This window comes from Falco rusticolus, chromosome 9 (genome assembly GCF_015220075.1).
Source record: "Falco rusticolus isolate bFalRus1 chromosome 9, bFalRus1.pri, whole genome shotgun sequence".
In the NCBI taxonomy this organism is placed as follows: Eukaryota; Metazoa; Chordata; class Aves; order Falconiformes; family Falconidae; genus Falco; species Falco rusticolus.
In genome coordinates, this window is record NC_051195.1 from 11257772 (window position 1) to 11270724 (window position 12953).

General features: G+C 39.6%; 1 protein-coding gene across 2 annotated transcripts in view; it reads left to right on the forward strand.

Moving 5' to 3' along the window:
- The window catches only part of TSPAN14 (tetraspanin 14), a 41723-nt gene that overhangs the window by 15564 nt on the left and 13206 nt on the right, over positions 1 to 12953 (forward strand). Inside the window, exons 2-3 of one of the 2 annotated variants that reach the window (XM_037399411.1) lie at positions 440 to 537; positions 8826 to 8876. In XM_037399411.1, coding sequence (XP_037255308.1) covers positions 457 to 537; positions 8826 to 8876 — 132 coding nt within the window. In that variant the 5' untranslated portion in view covers positions 440 to 456. Of the gene's footprint in view, positions 1 to 439; positions 538 to 8825; positions 8877 to 10374; positions 10456 to 12953 lie in introns of those variants that run through there. The other variant, XM_037399412.1, reaches the window with a different exon arrangement.

Genomic DNA, 12953 nt, shown 5'->3' on the forward strand with positions numbered 1-12953 from the left:
CTGTAGATGCTGAGGTTTTCCAGGTAACTGCTTCTAATGTTTGCTAGCTGGGTTGTTGGATGTGTAATCCACAGGGTGTGTGTTCAGACTGTTGCGTAAGTCCAAGCAGCCATCTGTAAGTAAAATGGTTTTGAAGGAGTGAGAAAGCGCATGAATGTCAGCTTGCAGATGCAGGTCTTTCTAGGCTAACTGTATAGCTAGTTTCCTTTTTGGGTGTCCCTCCCCGTCACCACATAAGGGTGCTTAAAAAAGATAGGATTATTAAGCAACAAATACTTATAGGGAATTTAGGGTCAGCAGAAGTTTTTAAGCTGACGTTGAACACACCTCTGAATGGCATACAGTACAGGTTACTATAGTCCCTTTCTCTGGAAAAAAAATTCTTTATTTGTCAAATCTTTCGCTGCCTAATTCTTCGCATTCGTTTTCTTCTGTGCAGGCACTGTGCTATAGAAGATGCACTATTACAGATATTCTAATGCAGAAGTCAGCTGTTGGTACAAATACCTGCTCTTCAGCTACAACATTGTCTTCTGGGTGAGTACAAAATGTAGAAACTGAAATAGTTTAGGCATACCTCGTTGTTACTAACTTTTCTGCTCAAGGGAACAGGCTGAAGTATTTTATCTGAAAGCAGGAAGCTGATGTATAGTGTATGTCCTGGGTGTTTTGGAACTGAAGCCAATCCCATGTGAGAAAGTAATTACTGAAAATTACACCGATACAGATTACTCACAATTTTCCCCTTCCTCCTATCTTACTTTCTGAGTGAAGATAGAGGATTGAAGCAGATAAAACTGGTTTCCTTGGTTTGGGTTGTGGGTTATTTTTTGATGGAGAAAGAAAGAAAATAGCATCTCTGCTGTTGCTGACAAGGCCTATGTCTTTTGAATGATGGAGGCCATTAAATGCTGGTTATGTTTGGGGCAAAGGTTAAAGCTACCTTAACATACCACTCAAGTGCACTTAAAAGTTGCTTCCCTGTTAAGAGACGTCTCTTCTAATATCTCCTTTCAGATCATCTTTGATCTCTATGTTGGGGCGGTATAACTGTAAATACATTATGCAAAAGAGAAGAAAGGAAGTGCCCCAGACACGTTAACAGCTGGCATTACAACATAGTCAGGATCTTAAATGTCATGAAATTATCTGGTAGTGTCTTGAAATACTTAGCTAGGGACTAGCCTGCCTGTAACATTTGTTTAGAATTGTGAATGTGAAAAGGGTGCAAAAACACACGTAACACACACACACTTACTTGTATGATGGTCAAGATCACTGAAGCACCTGACTACTTTGGAAAAGAAGGCTATTCAAAGGTTAATGCATAGTGTTGCATTAGAAATAGTTAATGTATCTGTGAGGGGATTTGAAGGTTAGGATGCAGTTCAGAATTTTTCAGAACTTGCAGGTCAAGCATAGGAGTTTGCACCTGAAGTTATGGAAATGCATGGGTAGTCATGGAGAGGTGCAGACACCGTGACTTGCCCATGCTAGCAGCTTAGATTAATGTTCTGATTCAGAATTGAAATATTTGTTAATATGGATAGCTTTTTCTGAAATGTTTAGGTTTTTTTCAAAGCTGAAAGGATCAAGTGGTAAGAATGAAAGTTGTGGTATGTGGTTGACACAACTTGAGTGAAATACCAATTTCCTGATCCTGAGTTGTCTGAGATCAGTAGACATGCTAGAGAAGACTGTATTAGTTCTACTTGTTTACTGTGATTCCTTGAACAGTGTCAGCTTTTTGCTACCTAAAATTTAAGATATACAGAATTATTACACAAATCTGTATTTAACTTCAGTAAAAAAGGGGGTTTAGTATCCAAACACAAATTGCCGGCTGCAGAACCTTGTTTGTACTTGTCAATAATGGCTTGGTATCTTGTTTGATTAAACCACATCAACCTCTGGTAAACTAGGCTGGTGTTTCTGCACATTTTGGCTGTTTTGGCAGTATTTAAGGTAGAAAATAAGCTCTTTTGAAAGCTGCATGTATGATGGAAAAAAATGAATTAATTTAGAATCATAGAAAAGTGTATGTTTGGAACAAACCACCAGATGGAAGGCTAGGTTGGATGGGACTTTGAGCAGCCTGGTCTGGTGGAAGGTGCCCCTGCCTGTGGCGAGGGGATGGATCTAGATGATCTTTAAGCTCCCTTCCAACGCAAACCATTCTATAATCCTATGAACTTCTGGAGGTCATCTGGCCCAATTTTCTGTTTAAAGCAAGACCCATGGAGTGGATTCACTGCCTGAAGGAATTGCTGGGAGTCTTGTGAGCTTCTTACTCATCAGTTTTCTGCTGTCTTCAACCTAATTAAAATCTTAGAAAGCCAGGTAATATTCCGAGACTGCAATGTTTGGCTGTTGAAAATCACAGAAGTTTTTGCTGCTGTCACCACCTCTTGTCTCCTAGTGCAGTGTTTTGACATGATACTGTAATACTGTAGCATTAAGCCACAGGAGAGTTTATCCTTTTGTGGATAACTGCAGAAAAGGTGTGTGGCTTGAGTAAAACTTTTTTCCAGTAAGGGTTATTTGCCACAGTATTGCCATAGTGCAAATGTTGGTTAGTGATAATTATTTTTCCCCTAGTAATTGAGGATTGCTATCATGGCTTAATGTGTCAAAAAATGTATGTGCTTAAAGTCCATCAGTTCTGTAGTTATTTTTCTTCTATGTAGTACAACTCCCATGTACCCGTAGTGGAGTGTGGTGCAATGAGAAGTAATATTTGTTAACCTGTTGTGGTTTTCAGAGAAATTGCTTTAACTAGGTGGATGCTTTTCAGCAGGTAGTGTGGGGGTATGTGAGAAATTGACAGACTCTTTTGTTCATGAATTTATTGTTGTTCTAGATCTCTGCTTGCTTGATAGTGAGTGTCTTATCAAGTGGGGTCTATTACTGTTTTTGCTGGGTAAACAACTTTGGAAAACTGAACTTTTTTGTCTTTACTGGGAAGACTATTGAGAATTTACCTTTGCTTTTTCATAGTAATTAATATTTTCTCTTTTTTTATTCCCTGCAGAGTCATTTTATCTCAATTTTTTCAAACTTCTTTTTTTAACTGTATTCTCTTGAAATTAATGATGAAGTTCCAAGGATTTTTCTGTGCCTTAAAGAATCACTTTTAAAGAAAGAGATGCAGAAAAATTGAGGAGAATTTGAAATGCAGCTTTTGTGTTTCAGATCATCTGTTGGCTGGAGGAATTTTTTTTCTGAACAGGTACTAGTAGTCTTGCTCAATGAATGGTCTGAGGCTTCTTCTGAGAAGCTACTATCAGGCTGACCTAGTAAATTATGTGTAACTACAGCTCTTTCTTGATAAGAGTTCAGCACCTGTAGTTGTAGAACAAGCTATGTAAATGTTGAATGGGAGGAGAGACAGTCCTGTAGGCGATGCATGAATCATTTAGCTGACATGATGATTCGGGAGTCTATGATGTCCTGCGGGCTGGGATGACTAGTCTCACAATATCTTTAATTGGACAAATTCATCATGTGTAGAACAAAGTAAACTTTCTATGTGCCTTAAAAGAACTGAAGGACTGCAAAATCAGAAGGGAAATGTAACCATGATTCAAAAAAGCAGCATTTAAGTGAATCGTCTAACATTCCCTCCTCTTCTTGGCTTGCAGGAGAGGTGCTTGTGGGAGCAGGTTTTGTGTTTTATGTTAGTAAGGGTGGCCACTATATAATGAGTGTGAGGGATGGTATTTAGATAGGAGTGCAGACAGCCTTTTGCCCATGTAAGCTGTTACTGGAGGTATGATGGTAGCTCACCTGTGTCTCAGCTTGTGACAGGCTTTATTCACAAGCCAGGTAATTCGCATGTAAGCGAAGAGCTGCATTTATTTTTCTGTCAGGCTTACTTAAAGATGCATGTTGACTTCCCTGTTGTAGCTCTAAAGACAGTACCAGTCACTGTGTAAACTTTAAAGTTAAAGCATATGGTGACTTAGTGAGTAGTTTACAGAGTATTTAAACTTTTTAGTAGGTGGCTGCTTTTCTTCAGTTTGTGCCATGTTTCAAGTGCAGTTCACATAGAATGGGGTGGAACAAAATACTGAACTTGGAGGACAAATATGACTAATTTAATAATAGCAAGCACACAGTTTAATCAGCCTTTAGAAATCTGTAAATCTTCATCGTCCTTTGGAGGTTTGGTGGTTTGTTTTTTTTCCCCAGAGGGGCAACTTGGCAATAGAAGCAACTTGGAAATAGAACGTTCAGTTCTGATGCTTTGAGTTAGTTGTGTATGACTGGCTTGCAAAGTCACTATTCTTTTTGCTTGGCTTTCCCTTGTAAGAAAGGGAATGGAGATTATAGGAAGGCTCTGTCTTCCTGAGCATGATTTTAATGTGATATTACTTTATTTTCATCTTGCTTTTTAAGCATGCTAATAAGATTTATCTTCTGCAAGTATTCTTGTTTTAGTGAGTAGTGATGAGGCAGTGTTGCAACCATTAAGATAACTGCAGTTTTCTTAGGCAGTGCTCAGAAGCTTAAGTGAAATGACCTTGTTACAGCAAGACTGGACCTCCTTTTGAATTTGAAAGTTGGGGTTTTGGTTGGTGGGTTTTGTTTGGGTGGTTTTGGTTGGTGGGTTTTTTTTTTCCAAATACCTTCATTTGTCATAATGAAATCAACCCTGCAGTAATACCAAATGAAGAGCTTGGTTTTGGCACCTTTCTGTTCTGAGTCATTTTGCGATGGAGTTCTGTTGTGGAGGCAGAGGTTGGATAACTGACTCCAGGAGGAGTGCATGGGTGCCCTGTCTTGGGGTGCAGCGCTGCTCTATATCTTCCAGCCTGTACTTGGGAAGGCCTTAGGAATTAAAAGGTGATGCCTCAATCACCTGTCTCTGGTGCTTGCTTCTTTGTCGCCAGCTGAAGGATATTTTTTTTTGGGGGGGGGGGGGGATGTGTAGTCCAAGAATTGCACCTCAGCCAGAACACGGCTGTTTCAGTGAAGTGTAGGATTGCATGTGTGCTCTGCCAAAGCCTTTTAGGTTGCATGTGAGCTCACTGTTACTAAGTGCTATAGGAGATGGGGCATTGATGCCCTGAACATGATGATTATGGGCAAAAAATCTCTTCTAAGTTCTGGAAAAGAATTCTGAGCTTACTTTTCAAAAGTAAAAGAAGACTTAGGCTAGCATAAGATTTTCTTTTGCAGTGTCTGTATGTTTTTCAGGGATGTTTAAAACAGCAAGGCTGTGCCCAGTAGAGGAAGGAATCCCCCACCAGGTGGTTTCCTGACCCTGAGAGGGAAAGATCAGGGTAGGAAGGAAGGGCTGTAGGCTGCTGATTGCTACAGCATGGGTGGAGCTACAGTGCGAAATAGGATTGTCCAGTGGGTAGAAGGTGTTCCCTGTAAGAGTAACACTTTGTGCTTATGCAAACTGAGCACAATAAGAATGCATTCCCATTGCTTCTAACCAGACCTTGAGGCAGACTGAGCCAAAATCAGTTTATTTGCAAAGGGTTCTCTTGCAAGAATTATGCTTAGCTGCAACTTAGATTTTGAGAAACAAATTAAACCTGTTTTCTCAGTAGGGTGATTCTGATAGCATAATCAAAGGAATTTAAACTGTTGTTGGGAACAGATAATGCTTAAACTAAGTGGTCTTGTGCATGGTGTGGGTGAGTTGGCATCAGTATTGCACATCTCCTGAGTGGAGCTTACAGCTCAATGCAATATGCTAATAATGTGGATTTTTCAGTACTAAAGCAGGAAATGACAAAGCGTTGGTTACTAGTTCGAGTTTCCTGTTCAAAGGGGTACAGCTGAGGTGCTTTACGTATGTTTCCATCTAACCTTTCATGCAGGATATGGCTTAAATGGCTCTTTTATAGAAGTGAATTGTGTAGTCCAGTTTGTTCTTGCTTACACCTTGTCCAGATTCTGGTGAAAAGCAAATTTCAAAATTTTTCTCTTGAAATAGCGGTCTTGCTCACTTATCACCTTGGGAGCACTTTCGGTTAGAGTTGCTATTTCTCAGCAGCCTGTTCTCCTATTCTTGTGACAAGTTAGTTCAGTGAGCTGATGAAGGGTTAAGCTTGTCCTTCAGTTCAGGCTGGATTAGTTCCCTGGTCTGCCTCATAGCAGTCACTTGAAAAAGTGGTAAAGAGAGGGTGTTTTCCTGGTGCTAATTGTCTGTAGAACTCTGTATTGGGTGTGCTCAATCATGTTAACTTCTGAGGTAGTATTATCACCATGGTGTGTTCTACAATAATTTTCAGTGAGATACTTACCTTAAAGTATCTTGCACGTGGTATTTAAAGCAAAGGAATTTCATTTGGTTAAACAGCTAATATTTTACTTCCTTGCAAATTGGTTGTCTTGGTGATTGTGCATGTAAAAGTAGCAGCTAATGGCTTTGTTTCTTCTGCTAGTGTACCATACTTCATTGTCTTTTTGCTAAAGAAACATAATGTATATGATTTGGCTGCTTCTAGTGAGAATTATGAATCATTTGTCTTTGAATTAAGTATTAGATTTATCCACGTTGATTCTATGAGACTATTTTTCTGCTGATAGTTTTACTTGTAGCTAGTTTGCATAGGTGCTCATGGAAATAACTTCACAAAAATAGCATAGTTTGTGAACCTGAACACTTCATAAAAATGAGAGCAATGTTTGTGTTCTGAGGTGAAAATGAAGCATGCCGGTGAAAATTCTGCTTAATCGAGAATCTATTACAATGTAATTAAGATGGCAGTTGTGGTGAAAGGCAGCCAGTCTGAAGAGGATGTCTTGTTTGTGCATTCAATAGCACAGTATTAGCGTTACACTAACATTAGCTTGTGTACAGACTGTGGAGACATTAGCTTGTGTACAGACTGTGGAGGATGTGTGTCTTCTCAATTGTTTTTTTTCCTCATATCTTTAGAAAACATTCCCAAAGAACCATCTGTATCTACTGTGTAATTTACCTTGATTACTGCAAATTATACCAGCTGTCTTCAACTGCCTTGGCATTTCTGGAGCCTTTGGAATGAGAAAGTGTGAAGGATGCATCAATTGCATGCATGGTGTAACTTAGCGATATGCAAGTTTGAGTATTACCCCCACCAGTGTTGCTGCTTCCTCTGAAAATAACTGGGTTAAGATTTAAGGGTAATCTGGATCAATATTTTGTTTATATCTGTGTGGGTTTTAATAGTATTTTTAAAGTTGTGCTTTGATCCAAATCATCACTTCAAATGTTTGTAGTTCATGCACAGTCCGAGATGAGTAGTCGTCGTGCTGTCTATTAAGCAACACCTGGAAATTTAACTTACTTAGCACTACTTTGTAGCTCTTTCCATGTTACTAGTAGTCAATTTGGTACTTAAAACCTATACGTATAGTCTTGTGAATGAGACCCTGTAAGAGGGTCTCATTATTTATTTAATTTTTTTGCTTCTTGCCTGTGATGCCTGTTTAGCTCATACAAGATGCTGCGTTCCCTAGAGGAAAGGGCACCTTTTCAAGGCATTTTTCAGTTGTTGGGATCTGCTTGTCAATCTGTGTAAGGCTTGGGGGTGGGAGCAGCCTCAGTACTTTATATAGAATCGTTTAGGTTGGAAAAAGACCTTTAAGATCAAGTCCAACCATTAACCCAGCACTGTCAAGTCCATCACTAAACCATGTCCCCAGGTGGCACATGTACATGGCTTTTAAACACCTCCAGGGATGGTGACTCCACCACCTCCCCGGGCAGCCCGTTCCAGTGCCTGACCACCCTTTCGGTGAAGACATGTCCCCTCACACCCAATCTAACCCTCCCCTGGTGCCACCTGAGGCCGTTCCCTCCTGTCCTGTCCCTTGTTCCCTGGGAGCAGAGCCCGACCCCCCCTGCCTACAGCCCCTGTCAGGCAGCTGCAGGGAGCGATAAGAGTCCCCGCTGAGCCTCCTTTTTTCCAGGTTGAACACCCCCATTTCCCTCAGCCGCTCATAAGATTTGCGCTCTAGACCCTTCATCATCTTCATTGCTTTTCTTTGGACACATTTCAGCACCTCAATGTCTTAGAAGGTTATATGGACACAGCAGAGTAGAATGCCGCTTTAGAGTAGTGAGGGGGAGCTGCCCTCACTTTGTAGAAAGGCCATTTTAGTTTGATTATTGAAATTGGGTCTTTAGACAAACAACCCGAGAATGGAGAAAGGGAATAAAAGACTAGAATGAGGATCTCTTGCTTTGTTTGGATGAATGTAATTCAGACATGGTTATTATAGAAACACATATATTGGTGTAATGTTTATATGTTGACAATTAGTTTTGATATTGAAAGTAGATGGACCATTACTTCAGCTTAATTCAAAAGGGCTTAAACAAGGTAAGGATTCAGGAGACAAACTATCTTATTTGAGGAGAGGCTAATACAATGAGCCTTGACACTGAGAAGTTATGAAGAGTCAAGTATGGCTACTGTCTGGCAGTGGTACTACAAAATGGCTAAATAGGGATTAAAGTCAAAATGCATTAAATATTCTGAAATCTTCATTAGTGTGCCAGGAATAAGGTTTAGAGCAAGTCATTGGAACATGGATAACTTGCACACTACTGTATAGAACTGTTAATTTAGGACTGTGTGCTTCTTGAGTAATCATGAAAAATCAAATTGAAATAATTTAAAAAAAATATGCAAGAATGCTATGGAATAAAGCACTCTAAATCCTTTTTGCAAGAGATTGATTAATGGGGAGGAATATCCCATGGCTATTGTCTGAGATTACAGAGAATATTTTACTTGAGCAACAGTGCTACTGGCTGTGTTTTGAGAATGTGTTTAGAATAGCTAATTCTTTTTTTTTTTTTTTCCTTTTTGTTTTAGCTAGCTGGAGTGGCCTTCCTTGCAGCTGGTCTCTGGGCATGGAGTGAAAAGGTAAGTGTAGAAATGACTGGTCTTTGCTTGATGGCTGCACCCCCCTGCTCCTTGCCCCAGTGAAACTACTTCCTTAGGAGGCAGCAAAGGTTAGATGTAGCATCTGAGCTCAGGACCATGTTCAAATGATCTAAACTGGTTTTAGTTAGTTTCATTCTTGTCCCTCATCAGGTATTAAGCTGTGAGCCTTGATTTCTAGACCTTTTTTGTAAACTTGTAAGAGCAGGCTGCTAGGGAGATTTTAACCTTTATGAATAGTCTTTAGGAACAGGTTCTCTTTTGAAAGCCTGTTTTCTAAAATACGCATGTCTACCCACCTCTTTTTATTAAAAACAAGAAGCATTTGGGAGGAATGTAAAAGATATCTTTTTCTATTTAAAACAGTGTTTTTGGGACCATTGTTCTGAAGTATTCCAATCTGCAGGCCATCTGTTGTCTTCTACTTTACTCTCCGTGGAGCTGCTTGTGTTATTGCATCTCCATGTAGAGAGACAAAATTGGGGAGCATGATCAATCTGAATAACACCTTTATTTTTGGCAAAGGTTTCTTTCAGCTGAATAACTTCCTCAATCACAGAAGGTCTGTGTGGGCATGTACCTATGGAGTTCTTTTACAAGAGAAGAGATGGTTTAGGTATAGAAATGAATGGTTCACCCTCTTGTTATGAATGTAGTAGCATGCCTTTAATATGACTGCAAGCAGTAGGAAAAAGTGACAACTACTAGCAGATTTACTGATCTGCATCTTAATTAACAGCGAGGGGCAGGTGCCCTCAGTTGTTCCATTGTGCTGCTGAGTAGGAACACTTCAATACCATTGTAGTGTAACAGTTCCTTTAGAGTGCTTGTATGCAGCAGCTACCCACATAGAGAGAGGTTGTGGGATTGTTCTGTTTTTTGGAAGTGAAAGAGTTTGACGATGATGATCTTAATGCTGGGATGTTTATTCTCCTTCTCCCTGCGGCCTATGTGCATGCACACCTTCCCACAACTAGATAGTGTTATTGATGTACAGTAAGCAGCCTATCTCCACACACAAATGCATTTACCTTCTATTATGTTGTTACAAAAGGATTTTCTTTCCAACCCTTCAGGGAGGATGTTAAACTTGTCTTGAATTTGTATTCTTTCATGGTCAGACATTGTCTTCTGTTCTGTAAAGAGGCATGTAGGATCTGTGTGGTTGGAAATTACTAGCTTACAACTACCTCCACTTGCCAAACGGACTTTATGGTATGCTGAAGTTACTAAAAGGCAAGGACAGGCTCTTTCTATCTTGACTTCTTAAATTTTGCCTAAACTATTTTTGCTCTCTGTCATACCTTGCAGATAAGGGCTTCAAAGCTTTTTCTGTGGTTTTGAACTTCTGAATGTCTTGTGAAATCTGTACGTGCTTTTCATGTCTGTTCTGTGCTGTGTGGATAGTCTTTCACAGTAGTGCCATTCTTCAGCCATAGGGGATATGGATATGTGGATCTGTGTGTTTACAGATAAACATCTTGGTGAACAATAGATGGGAAGAAGGAGAAAAACATTCCAGAAGCTGTGCTGCAGTGGTAAACTCAAAGATAAACTACAGGTGGTGGAAGTTTCAAACATCCTGTCTCCCAGTGCAACATGAAGTATATTGGGTGCCTTTACCTTCCCTGTTTTTTTGGGGGTTGTTTTGTTTTTTTTTTTTTTTTTCTGCTGGGATTACACTTCTTGTTGATTCCTCAGCAGCCTTTTTTTCTGTCTATAAATCCTGTGCATCTTTTTCTTACAAAATAACAAAATCAGAATAGTGGTTTGTGAGAAATGTTGAAAATACTATATGTAAAAATGTTACTCATCCTGATTTGTGTTACCTTTTTGAGCCAAATCCAGTCTCTTTAACTGGTGTACCTAATTAACAAAACCCAGTTACAAGGTCATAAGGAAATATTTGGAACGGTCACGTCAATGTTAAACTGCACAAAATTAAGTCTCCACAATAAAAACTGGATAGATGTTTATCTCTCACCCAAGAGAGTGCAAAAGTCACTAAAGAGAAAGTTAATGGGAGCAATGTGAATAACACTGAACCCTTTCATCAGGAAACCAGTTTTTATTGGTAAAACCACTTCAAAAAAGACACAAAGGGGGATCTGGAAAACTAGAGGCTAGTCAGCCTAACTTCATTCCAGCAAGCTCATGGCTAATAACAAATGGAGAGGGAGCAGTCAGTCTACTTCAAAGCAAGACTTATTTAGAGGGAATTCAAAAGCATGGAGAAATAGGTTGACAGGAACCTGATGGAAGTTTATTTAAAAAAGAAAAAAGGCAAGTGCAAAATCCTGTGCCTGAGATCGAGCAACCCAATGTGTCAGTAGGGGATGAGGGTTGACCGCCTAGAAAGCAGCTTTTTGCGGGAAAAAAACCTGAGTTCCTGTTGATCAGTAAGTTGAATATCAAGTGTGCCCCCGTGTCAAGGCCAGCAGCATACTGGGTTATATTAGCACCGATGTGGCCAGTGGTTGAGGGAGAGCTTTTTCCAACAGTATTCATCACACGTGAGGCTGGATCTGGAGTATTGTGTCTGGGTTTGGGACTGCCTGTGTTAGACAGGACTTTTCCAACCCTAATTTACTCTGTGATGAAGTGTACTTATTCTTTAGTCTGCTGATCTTTGTGTTTGTATACAGCGTTATGTAAACTAAAGGTATGTCCGTGTAATTTGTGTTATAATTAGTGGCAGTGTGATACTGTGACAACCAACATCCAGTTTACAGAACTTCATTATAAGAAATAAACTCTGTCCTTAGATGTAGTTTGTAGTTTCCCTACTAGTGTACCTCAAGACAGTAACTGGCTTGGCTTTTGGTATTTTAAACACTTCTTTTAAGGGCAATCCATGCTTGCTTTCTGCCAACATACTTCAGTTGAGATGGTGGCATAATGCTTACAAAATTAAAGAAAGCGGAAAACAGGTTAAGTACTGTGCAGTTGAACTCTTAGCTTGCTGGAAAGGAAGTCTTGAAGGCTGAGTTTTGTTCTTGGATTTTTTTGACACTGACTTCAGGTATCAGACCTCATTCCTGTATGCTGGTATGAAATATAGGTGCTGTTATAAAGGGCAGCCTGTGCTTCGGAGAGCTTTTACCATCCTGCAGATGGCACAGGCAGAAGCATCCTTAGAGAGATGAGTGAGGTGGAATGAGATAGTCCCCTGAATTAATCCTCTTGTTTGCTTCCTTAAGGATTTTTCACTTAACATCTTTTGTTTGGCAAAAAAACCAACCCACAACCTTCTCTTCAAAAGAGAATATTATAAAATGTGAACATGAAGAAACTGTTGTGAACCAGCAACATCTGAGGGTGAATAATAGAGCCCAGTTCCTGCCAGCTTTTCTTCATAACATGCTTTAATCAGAGGAAGTTTTCTTCCAAAAAATGTTGCTTGTGTGAGATTGTCCGGGGGGAAAAAAGCTTGAGTTTGGGTGTGGAAAGGAGATGGCTGGAAATAGTTGTGAAAGTTTCAATATCCGTCATACAGGGTTTGGTTTCATAGTGTTGGTTCTACAAAGACACTGAATTAGCCTAGCTAATCTTGGCATATTTTCCTTGGTCGTGGGTCTGAGCTAAGGCTTGATTAGGTGGGACACTCATAATTAACCCAGTAGACCAAGTTTGATAGTTAGCTGTGAGGTCTTACAGTTTGTAAGAATGAAGTGCGTCACTGGTAACACGAACTAGAAAAGTCTTTGCTTCCCAAGACTTTCTGAATGCTGGGAAATTTATAAACGGAGACCACTTTTTAATAGGCTCTTTTGACTGTTAGTCACCAGGTATTGCAAGGCAATTCTGAGTTCTACAGTTGAATATTTTTCTTATTTTCATTCCTTCAACCAGTTTTGGTAAAAATAACTCTATTGTTTTGCCAAGTTAACAGGTCTAACAAGGTCTGTTATGGAACACATTATAAAAGGAAGATGAACTCCTGTGTATCACTATAGTGCTGTTAATCACTGTCTTTTCAGCACCTCATGAAGTCTCTCCATGTATACATTTTTTCTAATTGTATATTGAAAACATTTTTTTTGTTAAGTAAGCATTTAA